This window comes from Cynocephalus volans, chromosome 2 (genome assembly GCF_027409185.1).
Source record: "Cynocephalus volans isolate mCynVol1 chromosome 2, mCynVol1.pri, whole genome shotgun sequence".
Lineage (NCBI taxonomy): Eukaryota > Metazoa > Chordata > Mammalia > Dermoptera > Cynocephalidae > Cynocephalus > Cynocephalus volans.
Genome location: NC_084461.1, coordinates 130,245,433 through 130,263,096, shown reverse-complemented (window position 1 = coordinate 130,263,096; position 17,664 = coordinate 130,245,433). Strand labels below are relative to the sequence as shown.

At 37.5% G+C, this 17,664-nt stretch overlaps 1 protein-coding gene across 2 annotated transcripts in view; it reads left to right on the top strand.

Annotated features, from left to right (window-relative positions):
- Nucleotides 1-16,985: 16,985 nt before the first annotated feature.
- DPYSL3 (dihydropyrimidinase like 3) overlaps nucleotides 16,986-17,664 on the top strand; it is a 114,363-nt gene continuing 113,684 nt past the window's right edge. Inside the window, exon 1 of one of the 2 annotated variants that reach the window (XM_063085329.1) lies at nucleotides 16,986-17,563. In XM_063085329.1, the coding sequence (XP_062941399.1) occupies nucleotides 17,177-17,563 (387 nt within the window). In that variant the 5' untranslated portion in view covers nucleotides 16,986-17,176. The remainder of the gene's footprint in view (nucleotides 17,564-17,664) is intronic. The other variant, XM_063085330.1, reaches the window with a different exon arrangement.

Sequence of the window (17,664 nt, the reverse complement as noted above, 5' to 3'; positions counted from 1 at the left end):
TGCCCTTCTCAGAGTCTAGTAACCACATCCTACTCTCCTTTCCATGAGCTCACATTTTTTTAGCTCCCAAATATATGTGAGAATATGTGGTATTTATCTTTTTGTGCCTGACTGGTTTCACTTAACATAACATCCTCCAGACTCATGCATGTTGCCGTGAATGACAGTATTCCATTGTGTATATATACCGCATTTTCTTTCCATTCATCTGTTGATGGATACTTAAGTTGATTCCATATCTTGGCTATCGCGAATAGTGTTGCAATAAACCTGGGGCTGCAGGTATCTCTTTGCTATAAAGCTTTCCTTTCTTTTGGATAAATACCCACTAGTAGGATTGTTGGATCATATGGTAGTTCAACTTTTCTGATGCTTCTTCTTAAACAGCTATCTTGAGATTAATTTATATAGCATACAGTTAAAGTGTACAACTCAATTCTTTTAAGTATATTCACAAGGTTGCGCAACCATCATCACAATATAATTTTTAAAGTTTTGTTTCCCTTAAAAGAAACCCGTGTCTATTATCAGCCTATCTCTATCCCACCCCCCATTTTCACCACTCTGTCCTCCCTCAGTGCTAAGCAATCACTAATCTCCTGTCTGTCTCTATGGATTTGCCTATTCTGGACATTTCATATAAATAAAATCATACCATATGTGGTATTTTATGTCTGACTTCTTTCATTTAGCATAATGTTTTTTCAAGGTTCATCATGTTGTAGCATATATCAATACTTCATTCTCTTTTATGGCTAAACAATATTCCATTGTATGAATATACCATGTTTTTTTTTTTTTTACCAATTTATTAGCTGATGGACATTGCAATTGTTTTCACTTTATGGCTATTATGAATAATGCTGCTCTGCCCCACAAGTTTTTCTGTGGATGTGTGTTTTCTTTCTCTTGGGTATATACAGTTAGGAGTGGAATCTTTGGGTTCTATGATAATGCTGTGTAAGGCAACTATTTGCCTGCCCGAAATCCTTGATTCCTCCTTCTAATAACAGTCCTTCCCACCCCCCCTTCATTATGCTACATAATTTCTCCCTCTTCTGCTAAACTTGGTGGAACTGTCAGTCATTCACTGGGACCTGCCCTGCTAGGGGGTGAGCAAGTGATCCAAGTCCTACCAATCAGATGTGCTCTCCTTGGAATTTGACTCTTTGGCAGAGGGATATCTACCTTGAAAGGAGTCAGAGTTCATTCATTCCCTGTTCACTCATTTCCTACCATCTACATCCCAGAGTGGCACTTACACTTCAACTTTTGCTTCAAGGGTTGAATTATGCCTTATCCTTCCAATAAGTTTCTGAATTTTGTTCTTTCCTTAAGCAGGTCAAAGGTACCTGTGTTATTTACGACCACCTTTAGCCACATCTTGGACATTTTCTTTGGATAGATAAAAACATTTATTTATCCAAATATTTATTTATATATGACAATTTACTACCCTAAACATATCTTTCTGTTGATGCTATAATTTAATCAACTCAGATTTTCCCTCTTTGTCATCCATAGGAAAAAAGAAAAATACTCTCCACTATATGCCTTAATCCCAAAAAGGAGAAGTTTCAAGTAAGTCCCTGAACTCACCCTGTGTCCTGAAGGCAAAGATGCATATGAAAGAGGCACCAGCAATGGTTCTTCTTTCTTGGTCAAGTTGTAATCAAAGGCTCTGGCATCAGTATGATCCCTGCTCTTTCATGTATATAAAAGGATGCATTAAAACAAATTATGATTTCCATCCCTTTATCCTGTATTAACCACTGAAGTGTTCTTCAAACCCATAGATTGGGTCCTGAACTTCCTCGTTTCCAACTGTGAAAGACAAAATGCACAGGATGATTAAAAAGATGATTTTACTCAGGATGTTGCAAAAAAAAAAAATGTTTATTAATGAAGGATATCTCAAAGAAAAGGAAGAGGGGTTATGGTTTTATGGAGGAAAATAAACAAGGAAACCATGAGGTGGAGTGGAGGTGGGCCATAACCGAGTCACATGTGAGGGGGGCTCTTTGTAGCCAGCTCTTTTCTGAAACAATAAAGCTTGGGAAATTTCTTTTTGGAAGCAGAAGGCTTAGATAAAGTTAGATTTGGTTCCTTCCTTGCCTCCTTCCTTCCTTCTTCATTGTCTGTAGCACATTCTTCCAGTGTTATCTTATTCTGATTCTATGGGAGTTACCATTCTGCAGATACATGATAGCAATATCAAATAATTCTTGTCTATAGACATGCAAATTCTATTCAGTAGAGGTTCAAATGTCTTCCACCCCCCACCGTGGCTGAGTCCAGTTTTGCCTCCATTTTCACATTCATTTCAATATTCCTGATCTATAAATATGTGTGTGTTTTTACTCTGTTTCCTCATTGCTGGGTTAAATAAAATTTTTAACGTGTTCATTTTTATACCTATATGAGATTCATGATTTTACCTCCTTTTGAAAATTATATTTTAACAAGACTGAGTTGCATTAAATGGCTCACATCATCAAGATGCACTGAGAATAATCCTCATAGGCATGAGTTCAGGAGAAACAGGCTGCAGTAGTTAAGAGTACAGGATCTGAAGTAAGACTCCCTCAGTTCAAGGTCTATCACTTTTTTTTCCCCTAAGCTCTGTGATTTTGGGCAAAATCCTTATCCTCTTTGTGCCTCAGAGAAGATAATAGTACTTATTTTACAGGACTGTTGTATTACATAAGTTCATCAAACAATGTGTGGCACATAGTAAGAGCTCAATAAATATTATCTATTAATACCATTACTCAATAAGGAAACATGTAAGTAAATTCTGAGAGCCATTAAATCGCAGCAGGTTAAAGACAAAAAGTAAAACTTTATCAATCACATGCCTCAATTTTTCACAGCCATGATTCCATCTGTTGGAAGACAAGCTAACATGATAAAAAGGAGTAGAATCAGCTCACTTGAGATATTATTCTGTTATTTTGTCCCACTTTGCAAATAAAGGATTAAAATGTTAGCCCTGAGATTTTCAAACCAAAGCCCCTCAATTGACAATAGTCCTTCCTAGTTCTATCTCCCTCACTTCTAGACACCCCTTACCCACACCACAGTCAACCCCTACTCTCCTAGGATTTCTCACAGATCTCCTCTCTGACTTGAAAAGGGCACAATTTTCAGGCACATTTCTGTCTCAGGAGACCCATTTTCAAGGTACCAATTTAGAATCCCTTTCTATCCAATTCCTGCTAAAGTATTTTCTGAGACATTTGTGGGTCCTTCATGACCTCACATTTTACCATCTACGTTTTGGGCCAGATCTTAGCAAATCTTCTTCACAGATATCTTTGACTGGATGTCTGGAAGATAAAGATTTTAAAAAGAGGATAAAGAACCCAGAAAAGTTGGCAGTAGGAAAAGGAAGTGTTGGAGGACCCAGGAAATCACATTGGGAGGAGCAGCATTGAATCTGTGAATTGCTGTCAGTGGAAGGAAGTTATATCTCAGGGAAACAATCAAGGTGCTTGCATTGCTTTTTGTAGGGGTGGAGCATTTTTTGTTTGTTTCTGTTTTTGTTCTGTTTTGGTTGCTTTTGTTTTGTCTATATCAGAACAAACATAAAAATATTCTGGTGTATAATTTCATTTTTGAATTGTCTGTTTTTCTACCATGTATCCATATCCACAGGTAAAAGATGAAAACCACATTTATTTTATTTTACTTTTTTACGTATTGTCAAGGTTCTTAATTAAGAATTCATAAACCATAGAAGTTAAGACAGGTAAACATTTGACATGTACATTTCTTAATAAGTTCTTCTGGAGGACTTACTTTTGTTTGTTACATAAAAGGATTTAGGATTACCCCAAATTTGAGGCTCACTGCTTCAGAGGATTAAAATATAATAGAATAATTTTATCATCTCTTCCAATCAGCAGGTAACAGAGGCGTGCAACTGGAGAACAGATTTTGACGTACTCTTTGTCCCAGCTCTCCTCCAAGGCCAGCATTTGACATGAGTGTAATACAGGCAGAGAGAGAGTGATTCCAAGAAACCACAAGAGCATATGATCACTGCAGTTTCACAGGGTAACAAAGAAACCACTTTTCAACATTCTTTCTCTTCAGTGACATAAAAAATAAAGAGAAATTGGCTCATCTTTCATTTGGAGAAGTAAGCCTCCAAGGTCAACTGGTTTAGTGATGTGAACCAAGTTCATTCAAGTATTGGATAATGTTCTAATTATTTAGAATGTTTAGAGGGATTTGTTCTCTAATGAGGCTGAAGTCACCACAGTATGGCTATCAGTGACTCATCACAAAGGTCAGGGGGAGAAAAATATTCTCCTCTCCCCCACTGCAGCATAAATGATAGGATTCATTCTCCCAGCTTTCAACCTGCTTCTGAAATATCCTGAACTGGATAAAGCAAATGAAAAAGTATCTATTTATTGTCCAGTTTGGTTTCTCAGTGGACAGCACATCCATACTTTAAATTTTTAAATCATATATTTAACAAGCCTTTAAAAAAGAGGTTGCTTTTGACCAAGGAATTTCATGTTTAGGAATTGTTTACCTCTGAACAGCTCAATCAGAATCTTTAGGGGTAGTCTTTGGGCATCATTAATTTTTAAAAAGTTCAAGTGATTCAAAAGTGAGAACCATTGTTTAGAGTCAGAAAGATCTGGATTTTTGAACACTATTTCACTTTCTTAAGAGCTATGTGTTTCCTTTTAAATCACTTTAAACTCAAAGCCTGTTTCCTTATCTGTAAAGTGGGGATATTCAACAAACATTACACTAAGCTTTAATAAATATGGGAAAAGAAAAAAAGAAGGACACACTCCAAAAATTATATGTTAATCCTTTTCCATCCTACAATAGACACTCTCTCCCACAAAGAGTTATAAAAGTGACAAATGTCTCATTACCATATTCAAATGTAATGAATTTAAAATAACTGGGTTTTCTCAGATGATTAATTCTGACCAAGCATCTTTTCTCCTTTGCTGAGTGAATAATAATAATTAATTTACAGTAAGCAGGTGATTCACATTCTACTCACGCTCAGATTTCCTGGCTGGAGCCCAGGCGGAGGACAAGCTATTTTGGCTGGCTGTCTATTCACCCATGGGATTATTCCTCTTTACAAACAGACATGGCCACAGCAAGACAAATTCATATCCAGCTGAGACAATTGTCCTTATCACCATGCATCTTCTGGGAATGTTCCTCAATTTCCACCACATGTCTTATGTCTTCTTTTGTAATGATACAAGCAACCATGTTTGTGTGCTTTCTCTATACCAATTTGTGCTGATTATTTCATATTTATTATTGTATTTAACTTTCACAATAGCTCTGTGAATGAGATACTATCATCTTCACTTTATAGATGAGGAAATAGGCTTAGAGAGGTTAAAAATCTTGCCCATGGACACAGAGCTGATATTTAACACAGGGATTTGAATCCAAGTCTTTCTGGCTCTTAACCATTAGACCAAATTCCTTCTTGACCAACAAGACAAACTAAGTCTCACCCAGATTCTGCCCTTTGTTCTGCTCAAATCAGAGAGCAAATAAGTTAGCCTAGCTCAGAAAACCTAAACTTAGCATTTGTGTTACTATAATAGCTGACAGTCACTGAGGAATTACCAAGCACTAAGTCACCTTATATACCTTCTTCTTTTATTTGAACAACCTCTTCTAGACTTTTCACATATATTTTTTATTTTTAAACTAGTCCAATATTTTACATGTTCAAAACGATGAGACTGTATACTCACATACATATATTGTGTCTTCTCACCCTGTTCCCCACACTCTTTACTCCCTCCCCTCTGCTCACAGGAAATTATTTACAGGTCCAAGAACAAGCCAAGCTATCTCTTGCCTCTGGGTTTTTATGTGTAATCTTCTTTTCTTCTGCAGTGTGTCCCTTCAATACCACTTTCCTTCTCCCAACTCATTCTTCAGAACTCAGTTTCTCTGACCCTCCAAAGATGGCTTTAAGTGCCCCATGTCTGGGCTGATCATTTTGGTAGCATTTGATTGGCTATATTTTCATCTGCAATTTATGTGTTTGTCTCTCCCATAATATTGGGAGCTCCTATACTACAATGACTGATGCATCAGATGCGCATAGCAAAGTGCCCACATAAGGAGATCCATAAAAAAATCTTTTTTAAAATAATGTAATTAATTCCAATTTTTATAATCCACACTGAACCACCTAGGCTGCACTTCATGTGATTTCAAATCCCTGCAATGCCAGCATCCATGAAGTGGAACTAAAGCTGTTTAGTACAAAGTGGCAGGAACACAGAAATGTTTTACTTAATCAGTAACTTTCACTTTTTTTTTTCATTTATCAGCTTTTCCTGGGTTATTCTCAAACTCTGCCTTTTGACAAACATAAAAACATTAGCACTCTTTACAATAGCCAAGAGTTGGAACCAGCCCAAATGTCCATCATCAGATGAGTGGATACGGAAAATGTGGTACATCTACACAATGGAATACTACTCAGCTATAAAAATGAATGAAATACTGCCATTTGCAGCAACATGGATGGACCTTGAGAGAATTATATTAAGTGAAACGAGTCAGGCACAGAAAGAGAAATACCACATGTTCTCACTTATTGGTGGGAGCTAAAAATTAATATATAAATTCACACACACACACACACACACACACACACAAAACCGGGGGGGGGGAAGAAGATATAACAACCACAATTACTTGAAGTTGATACGACAAGCAAACAGAAAGGACATTGTTGGGGGGAGGGGGGAGGGAGAAGGGAGGGAGATTTTGGTGATGGGGAGCAATAATCAGCTACAATGTATATCGAAAAAATAAAATTAAAAAAAAAAAACAAAAAACATTAGCTAAAATATCAGTTTGCTTCATAGGTAGAAACAGAAATAGGAAGCAGTTTTATTAATTAAATTGCTAAACTCCGTCTAGATTTTATACCTTCTTAACCCATGGAACACAACTTTAACACTTCGGAATTAATATTAAAATTTAAAGCAAAGTATTTTTTTGGCTTAAAAACAATAAAGCCAAGAAAGGATACTATACCACAAAAACTATATGCAGAATCTATTTCTTGACTGTGAAACTATAAGTCATTGCCTCCCAAAAAAGGGTCAGAGCATACTATTCAAAGAAAATTTAAAAGTCTAAAAACCATCGGAGCATTGTAATGGAATTAGAAAAAGATCCCAAATTGTATTATTTACAATCACTATGAGGCTATTACCATTTAAAGTAGAGAATTCTGAGAGTTCCAAGGATTCGCTCTTTGAAGAGGGACCCATTAATTCCCAGACTGCACTCAGGTGTGTGAACTGCATTTCAAAGAACCTGAAAGATGTGGTGCTGAAAGAACAGTTCCTACTGAAGCTTTTCCACCTACACCAAGCACAGACAATGAGGTGAGACCTGGGTCACTTCTCCAAGTTAGAAAGCACCAGCAGCACATAACCCATAGAAATGTTTTCAGATTGTAGATGCCAGAGAACACTAGTTTTTAGAATGTGGCCTGAGAACCACTTGAAGTAGAATCACCTGGAGGCTGCAGATTAACATGAGGATATCTTAAATGTGTTAAGACTTGATATCTATCGTCAAACTGCCCTCTAAAAGTGCTGTGCTCATAAATCCTCCCAGAAGTGATGGATGTGAGAACCTATTTTATTACACAGTCACCAAACTTTACACTGTATGGATCAAGGGTTGTAAAACTTTTGCTATAAAGGATCAAATAGCAAATATTTTCAGTTTTGTGGACCATGCAATCTCTGATAAAATGCAACTCTGCTATTGCAGAGCAAAAGCAGTTGTAGACAATAGGTAAACAAATGGATATGATGGTGTTCCAATAAAACTTTATGAACATTGAATTTGAAAATTTCTTGACTTTCAGGGCCCCCCACATTTGAGCCCTCGTCTAATCTTCCTGGCTCTATCTGCTACTATTCTATGAGCATTTTGCTCTCCAGCCTAGTAGGATTGCTCACTGTTCTCTCAACATTTCTCATTCTGCCAGGAATGACCTCATCCTTCTTCCTCTGTCAAAATCTCACTCATCCTTCATCACATGTGGTTTGCTTTTCAGCATGCCTTAACTGATTTGTATCTCTCTTTTCCTCCTGTGACAACACTCATTAGAGTCTGAGCAGCATTATTTTTGAATATTTGTCTTATCTACTGTACAGTAAACTCCTACAACGCCTTGCACAAAATAAGTCCTCAATTAATGAGGAATGAATTGACTAAATAGACTGTTTCCCTTTTGGTACTTCAACAGGATTCTTAGCTAAGGCTGAGGGAGAGTGGACTTGGCTCAATATTTCCTCTTCAGCATTTGAATTACTTTAGGGCAAACAACAGAACTGGCCAGAAAACAGATGCACTATATTATTTTTGAAGATGCAACTTTCATAGCCAAAAATTCCTTTCTGGTACAACTAATCATTTTGTAATATATTATTTGAGTGTATGGTCATATTGAATTTTTTAATAAAAATAATAAACAATTAATTAGCAAGTTAACATTGTATTTTAAATGTTAAAAGAATTTCTAGTAACCAGACAACATTAAAGATTATTAAATAAATTGCTAGACATCACATAGTCAAACTGAGTACATTAAAAAAGAAGGATGAATAAGGCTAATTCAAAAGTTTACAGTTCTTACTTGTTAAGGCAAGTGAAGAGATATAATGGGACAGGGGCGGGGAGTGGGGGGGAAAGAAGAATGGGTAAAGGTTCACAAAAATCAACTACAATGTATATGGAGAAGTTAAAATAAAAAAATAATAATAGTGAAAAAAAAAGTTCACAGTTCTTTACAAGAACAAATTTCCAAGCTATTTTTTGGACATTATTCCATGTCTTCAAAGGGAAAACAAACAAACATGCAAGCAAACTTGATTTCTATATCATCAGGTATACTAAAATTTTGGAAAGTTACATTTCTAATAAAATTACATCTGTCTTCCCCATGGGAAGTTCTCATTTATGCCTTTTCCTGAATTAAGGACTTCTCAGGATGCAGATGTGAAAATTACTGGTTGTAAAAATCCAGATGGTGAAATTAATCATTTTTATGATTTATGATTACACTTTAATTACTGATTATTGAATTTTTAAATAACTAATTCTGAATTTGCTAGCCAATGTCGACAATTATATCCATGACAATGAATACTCCACTTAACAATATTACATGCTTATTTTATTTTGTACCAGGGTAATTGCCAAGGTCTATATCCACTGGACTTACCACAACAATGTCAAAATTTTATAAATCCTGTGCATCTTTTAAGTCACTCAATTTCTTAGTTTGAGAATTAACTTTGAGTTAAAATTTAAAAATAAATTAAGGACAAAGTATTATATTAAAAGTAAAACACTTCACCAGATAAATAATCCACTATAATTTTTGCATGATATTTAACCTCAGATTTTCTTTTGAAAACTCTCCTAACATATACATTTAATAAATATGCGGTTTTAAGAATTTTAGATTAATCAGATCTTGATATGCTCTAGTTATTCCTAGAACTGATCACTTAACTGTATTACAAAAGGCTGAAATATATATTTTTTGTAGATGCAACTTTTATAGAAAAAAATTCCTTTCAGGCACAACTAATCATTTTGTAGTATATTATTTGACTGTGTGGTCATAATAATTTTTTTTTTTAAAAAGAAATAAACAATTTAGCGAATTAGCATTATACTTTAAATGTTAAAATAATTCCTAAGATGCACCAACATTAAGGATTATTAAATAAATTGCTGGACATTGCATGGTCATAGCTAATTAACTTTTAGTGTAAGATCTACTAAAAAATATTAATCCTTAAAAACATTCGTCTGTATCTTATTATTTTTAGTGTGTTTTTATATAATAAGTTTCACATGTGAATTTGACTATATCTTTGGTCTAAGGATAAATATCTTAGAATTTTATGATTGGAATAGAAGGTAATCTGATTTGGTTTCTCAAAATATATTATTCACTTTGGTCATGCCTAAGACTGATTAGTAATCATTAACAACATACTGTATACAGTTCCACCACGGGAAGACAAAAATTCCAGATAACATTAATTTAACATATTATTGTTAAATGGTTAAATTAAAAAATATTGCTTACCTATTGGTCACAGAAATTGGGCACTGAAGAACATAAAACAATGACATTTTAGAGAACATTTACAACTTGGCATGAAACATTTCACTTTTTTTTTTTCAGCACCACAGATTTTATTTCCATTTTCTTGATAAAGCAACTAGTAGAGATCTTATGTAGTTTCCCCAAATTCACTTGTCCAGAGGTGGATCCAGAATTGTGGTCCAGATTTTCTAACTTTAAATCCCATGGTTTTCTCAATCACATCAGACTCCACATAAATACTCTGATATTTCTCAGTAAGACATAGAAATTGGGGCTGCATGATTAGACTAATTGTCTGCCTATATTTTTGTCATGTTTCCAATATAAATTATTCTGAAAGCTTGGAAACATTGAAGGGTTCCCATTTCCTATCCATTCATCTTAATTATGAAAGATCTGGAGGAATAAGGCATTCCAGGGAGCTGCCTAGACAAGGAGGTATTTATTAACAGAAAAATGAAATTAAACAAAGGCACTGGGGTAAGAAGTCATTACCAACGCATTTATGGCTTCTGAATCTATACATAACCATAAAATTCTCAATGAAAGAATTATTCACCATGTCTCCATTTTTTCTCCCTTATCTCTTAGTATCTGTCATTCATACCCTTGCCTGTTTGCTACTTATGTTGGAGCCAAGATGTCCCCTAGTTTTGTGGAGCCAGCAAGTTTCTGTCTGGAAGGAAAGAAGCTTCTCTTTCCAGTCTGTCATCTTATCTGACTACCTTTCTTTGTGCATTACGTAGTTTAGACTCAAGGGAATACTAATAAAAGTTGCCTTTTAAAATGTGAATTGTAAGTTTCAAAGCCATTCAAGCCATCATAGTAACAAAAATATTCTCAATAAGAGAAAAATGGTTGGTTTTCTAGTCTGTCTCTGACCCAGGCAATATAGGTTGATTCAGAATCCCGGAGTTCTGAAGACAAATGTCTTCTCTTAGAATTTAAGTTAAAAATTTTCTGCTCTGAGAGGTGAGTTGTGATTACCTTTATTTTAGGAGGAGAAAACCTAATGTGATTGTTGCAAGTCTCAACTTTCTAAAAGTGAAGAACTTCTGTATATTATTTCGGGTCAAGGGTTATTCTTCAAAGCAAATAATTAAGCTAAGATGGTAATTTATTTGGTAAGGAAAACAGGTTTAACAATCCCAATTAAAGGATCAGCTTCCAACAGATAGCAAACTCTAGAAGAATACGAGCTTTTAATATAGGTTAATGGTCCTTTTTCAGAGGAAGCAAGAGAGAGAACAGGTGAAGTGTATATAGGACACTCGAACTCTATAATGTCTTATTACTTAAAGACATATGAATAAAATATAATAAAAAGTTAACATTTATAAATCCTAGACAGTAAGTACATGGGCGTTTGCTAAAGTATCCTCTGCTTTTCTGTGCTTTTAAATTTTCATTGAAAAGGAAGGAAGGAAGGAAGGGTGGAAGAGAAAGAGGGAGAGATAAACCAGGGATTGGTTATTGTTATTTTATCTTTGAATAGTAAAAAGTAAAAAAGAATCATTTTATTTTAAATAATTAGAATTAGATGGTAAATAATAATGTAAAACCAATAATGTAAAACCATTGAGATTTTTTTGTAAATTGGCCAAAAACGTGAATAGTAACTGGAAAAATAATAAAATAAGTACATTAAAAAAAAAACGATTTAAAACATATTGTGAGCCATTGTGACTGGCAATGAGGTTGGACAAGTTATAGTTTGGAGGTTTTGTTCTTGTTTTTGTTTTTGTTTTTCCTCTATTACATTCTGTAACTTGATTTATTGTCTGGCCCTTACTTAGAGATTTTCATTTAGGAGATTACATTGCACCTGTGAGACTGCTTCAAGGAAACTAGAACATTAGAGCATTTGAAGCGAATATCTATTTTATCACATTTGTCAGCAACTACTTCAAAATCATCTCTTTCCCACTTAAGGCAAAAGGAAATTCTGTGTTTGGATCTAGTTTTCGAACATTTGAGGATGGAAACATAAAAGAGATGCTCAATATATAAAATTCGGAAGAAAACCCCCACAACTCCCCACCAGGAAGGTGATTCTGTCATGTCCTATTAACTAATCCTTTGGTGGAAAGGATTTACCTCGAGGACAATTGTAAGCCCTCATTTCACATCCTCTTCAAAATGGACATTTCCCCACTCAGCTGTCCAACTGCTGAGATGTTTTGCATGGGGTGACAATTTGAGTCTGATGAGAAGTCTAATTTTATTTTATTTTTATTTTTCATTTTAGATAATAGGTCTTCCTAATAGAGTAGGGAAATAATAGCTTGGTTCAATAATTCCACCTCCCTCCCCCAGCAATTTATACCATGCTCAATAAATGTATTTTTATCTAAAATCACATTTTTTTAAATAGTAGTTTTAAAGAGGAGCCCTACTTTATTTATTTATTTATTTATTTATTTATTTCTGTCATTTTTTCGTGACCGGCACTCAGCCAGTGAGTGCACCGGTCATTCCTATATAAGATCCGAACCCGCGGTGGGAGCGTCGCCGCGCTCCCAGCGCAGCACTCTACCGAGTGCGCCACGGGCTCGGCCCTAAAATCACAGTTTGGACACCCATTTGAAAATAGCATTCTCTATGATTATAAAAGTAACTCACACTTACTATAAAGATTTTGAAAAATATAGAAATGCATAAAGAAAGAAACTAAAAGTTACCCATCATCCTGTGACTCATCCTCTACTAGTATTTTGGTATATATTTTGTGGGTTTTTTTCCTTGCTACATGCATATATTCATATAAAAGAAGGGAATTTTGTTCTGCATACACAATTAATATTATTGGAAATATTTTATAATCTGGTTTTAATGTTGTGCATATATTTGAAAAACAACCTGTTTTTAGGTTTTTGTTGGATACTTTGGTCACCAAATATTGAGCTGAAATTCAATAGTGGCCTGTCATGAAAATTCATAGAGCTTGATGAAAGTATATGGTAAATAGCATTTTTAACATATACACCAAACATTATTATATTATCAATTTGTTCCATAAAATCCTGCAGAGTTAAAGTTTTACAGAACATGGTCAAGCTCATTGCAAACTCCATGAGATATTAATAATGTATCTATACACAGAGGAAATAGGGGCATTAATATTTATTGAGCACCTACTAGGTGTCAGGCACAGTGCTGAATATTTTGCAAACATTGCCTCATTCATATATGGCATCTGTGGGTGAAAAATGAAATTTCTAACCTCTATGCCCATAAAAATGGGGAAGAGATAATGTAGGTTCAAATTCCTGCAACTCAAAAAAGAAAGAGAGTGTATTTTGATTAAAAATATTTAAATTTACTGTTGAGTCAAGGTAAATCATATAACTCCTTTATTTTCTCCTTATTTTGAGCATGGAGGCACAGCTAAGTGAGTATTACAATTTTATCTTCTGTTTGATAGATTTTACCTTATAAGAATGCAGTGCAATTTATTTTTGCATAAAATATGTTTGTGTGCTGCCATCTCGGGATTGCTTGATGCATGCCACTGCTTACTGTCGAGGAGTCTCTGCCTTCTGCTGATCTATAGGTAATAGAAGATGCCTCCAGTATACATTTCCCTAATGTTATAATAGGACATGCTATGGATTCACATTACAAGTCATCTCAATGCAAAGTGGGATGTGATTTACCACAAAGTTACAGGAAATGCAAATTTGATCTGGCATTTGACAAGTTGAAAGCTCTATTTTGTTACCCATCTTATAGAAACATTTTGTTGTTTGAACATGTTTGGGATAACCCCATCCCTGGGTAGTCTAACTTGCAATATTTACAGACATACTTGTTGCTCTTATGTTTGTGATTCGTAATAAGTACTGTATCCTCTACTTTAATAGAAAGAAACAAAATTTCATGTGTTCATGGGGCTAATGCCTTTGTTAGGAGGAGAGTGGTGGCATAGCTCTTTGCATGAGTGTTTATATTAATTAAAGTTAACTTCTGCCCAAGAATACTTAGGCACTTAGAGTTATTTCATTTGCTAACATCTTACTTTTGGTCTTCCTATTTATTTTTTCTTTGGACCTTCAGGAAAGAGCTCTATGAGGGGATGTTTTTTAAGAGCACAGGCTCTGAATCAGCTAGTAGAAGGTCTGAATTCCAGCCTGAAGTACCAGATGTGATATTTTGGGCAAGACATTTAACTTCTCTAAGCCTCATTTTCTCTAAGCTGGTAAAATGGGAATAATAATCACACCAGATTTATGGGGTTCTTATGAAGGTTAAGTCAATACGTATGAAATTCTTAGCACAATGACTTGCTCAAGGAATGAAGTCTTTTATAATCCTGTTAGGTGGGTGAGGCAAACCTGAAGTAGAAAGACATGAATAGATTAAGTAGGACACTTGCCTGAGGCCACATAGTTGCAGAAGTGGAGTCAGATCAGCCATTGCCAGTTCAGTCTGTTTTTTTTTTTTTAATAGGCTGCTTTGCTTTCTTAATTAAACGCGTATTTGTGTATGCAGCGGTTGACTTTTAAATGTGATGTTTTGTCAACAAATCTAATTATTGGCCATATATATTGTGTCGGACATAACGGTGAAGCAATGCGGCTATAACAATGGGGCTTACCTACAACTACAAAGTCCTGTATGTTCCCCCATGCACCCACACAAACGAGCACATACAAGCATGCGTCTATACTCAGAGCACTCCCTCTCTCAAAGGAAACCTTAGACTCTTTGCCCATATCTTGTTTCAAGTTATGACAGATTCATAACTTGGACATCTATTCAGAGCCTCTAATTCCTCGCTGGTAAAAAAGAAATAATAACAGTACCTGACTTGCAGAGTTAAGATTAATTAATGTGCTGAATGAATAGTATGTCCTTAGTACAGAACCTAGCACTAATAAAGCCTGGATATGTATTAACTGTGATTGTTCTGAGCCAGTACTCACATGAAATTCTGGGTCCATCACAAATTAGCGTTTGTTCAAAAGGAGCAGCTGCCCAGAGGAAGTCAGCTTAAGAAATCATAAATAAGAACACAGGCAGTCCAGCAAGTGCCTTTCTCTTCACTGGGGGTAGGTATAATTTGTGTCAATACACTTGTCTTTGATCTGAGTTCAGGCCAACTTCTGTCCCCCAAACCTTTGTGGCTGTCACAGGTCTGCCACTGAGATTCTTGTTTCCCTTATTCCACTCCAGAATTGGAGTTCAGAATTTCAGTTCATCAGCTTCAGTGCAGATGCCTTCATAGATTGTGTCTGTGTGCACAAAGAAGCCCACCATATGCTTATGAGCATTAAATGAGTTAATGTATGTGAAACAATCACAATAGTGACTGTTACATGGTAACACCTCCACAAATGTTCTCTGTTGTTGTTATTATTATCATCATCCATTTATTTGAAGAAGATTAATCTAGTATCTATTATGTGCCTATCGATGTTCTGGGCACACGATATACAAAGGTGAACTAAACAGACCAGATCTCTGCCTTCATGGAGCTTAGTGGGGGTGGGGTGGGGAGGTGGAGTGGTGTTCAAGAAAATAAAATTCAGTATGTTCAGCAGAACAGTGAATAATTGTGCTATCTAGCTGGGTGGCTATAGACTACACTCCTGGTGAGGACAGGCTCCATCTGCCTTGTTTAACACTGTTGCTCCAGTGTCTTGTGAAGAGCATAGTGGGCTCTTGATTCATGTTGGTTGAATAAACAAATGAATGGGTGAATTTCTGAAAGGGGGCATAGTTAAATCTGGGCATAGCAGTTTCCAGGTTTAGATATGTTGCAAGCTCTCCAGCCTGTGGACTCTGTGTTTATGAGGCAAAAGCTGGGTCAGAGTATATGTGGGTGGATGTGAGGAAGAGGATGAGGTTATGAGAGCATATGTATTCATGAGTAAAGTCTGTATATATGTGAGGTAACATGGAAGGCAGTTTTTGGTTGTGCGTTTTTTAGGTAAATCTGGGTTTGTGTGTGAACCCAAGTGTAGGGTTTTGACTGATGTAAACCTGGGCTTGAGTCAATGTATGAGGTTTGTATGAGAGGCGGGGCATTAGTTAAGAGAATTTTGCAAGGCAAAATCAAGGGATGTGTGCATGTCTGTGACCTGTAATATAATTGTGCTTGAGGCAAATCAGGAGTGGGTAAAAAGCAAAATCTAGGATGGTTTATACTGGTATGAGGTAAGAATAGGTTTATATGAGTCAATTATAGGTTTTTATGATTGTCAATGAAGTAAGAGTGTGTGTGTGTATGCATGTGTGTGTGCGTTGGGTGTGTGTGAAACCAGTTCAGGAGTTTGTTATGTGAAGGTACAGGTTTGTCAGGCAGATTCTAGAAGTGGGTGTAATCATGAGACAATTCAAAGACTAGGATGAGGTAAGACTGGAGTTATCGGCTGGATTGAGAGTCAGTGGTAAATCTGAGTTTGTATGTGTTAATTGTAAATCAGAACTTGGCTTCGAGATGAACACACCTGAGTCAACGGGTTTGGGTGCATGAGTGGGTCAGAAATATTTGTGGGGCAAACTTGGGAGTGACTGTGGATAAAGAAGGGTTCGTGTGCTTATGGGAATGATGCGAGTTCTTGAATGTGAACATAAGACATCTAAAATGTATCGAAGTGCATGGAACAAGTTTGGAGGGTGTTGGGTGAGTGGAAAGTGTGTGTGTGTAAGTGAGCGCGCGCGCCAAGTTTGGATTTGGCTTTGTGATGGGCACCAGCGCTGCGTCAGCCTGGGAGGCCACGTCGGGGTTGGGGTGCGTGAGGAGGTGCGGCCGGCGGGCGGGCGAGAGGTCCCGCGAGCGAGCCAGCGAGCGAGAGAGCCGAGCGCGCCGCTGCTCCGGGCCCCGCGCCGCGCGCCCGCTGGCTCGCTGGGGACAGGCAGCAATCGGAGCAGCACTGCCGCCTCTGGCGCGAAGGCTCAGGCGCCTCCTCCCGCCCCGGTCACTGTGGCTCGGCGCACGCTGCCGGCGGCTGCCCTTTCCGCCTCTGGGGAAGAAAACCCGCGGGCCGCTGTCGCGCTTGAGCCATGGCCTCGGGCCGGAGGGGCTGGGACAGCTCCCACGAAGACGATCTGCCCGTGTACCTGGCCAGGCCGGGGACCACGGACCAGGTCCCGCGGCAAAAGTACGGCGGCATGTTCTGCAACGTGGAGGGCGCCTTCGAGAGCAAGACGCTGGATTTCGATGCCCTGAGCGTGGGGCAGCGGGGCGCGAAGACTCCTCGGAGCAGCCAGGGCAGCGGCCGCGGCTCGGGGAGCCGACCCGGAGTCGAGGGGGACACCACGCGCAGGGGCCAAGGGCGGGAGGAGAGCAGGGAGCCCGCGCCCGCGCCCGCGTCGCCCGCGCCCGCCGGGGTGGAAATCCGAAGCGCCACGGGCAAGGAAGTGTTGCAGAACCTCGGCCCCAAGGACAAGGTAAGGGGGTCCGGGTCTCTTCTCCTTCTGTCCTCGTTCCCTTCTCAAGCCCTGGCCGCCATGGCGCGGGCACAACTTTCTCCCGCTCACTTTGCACGGGG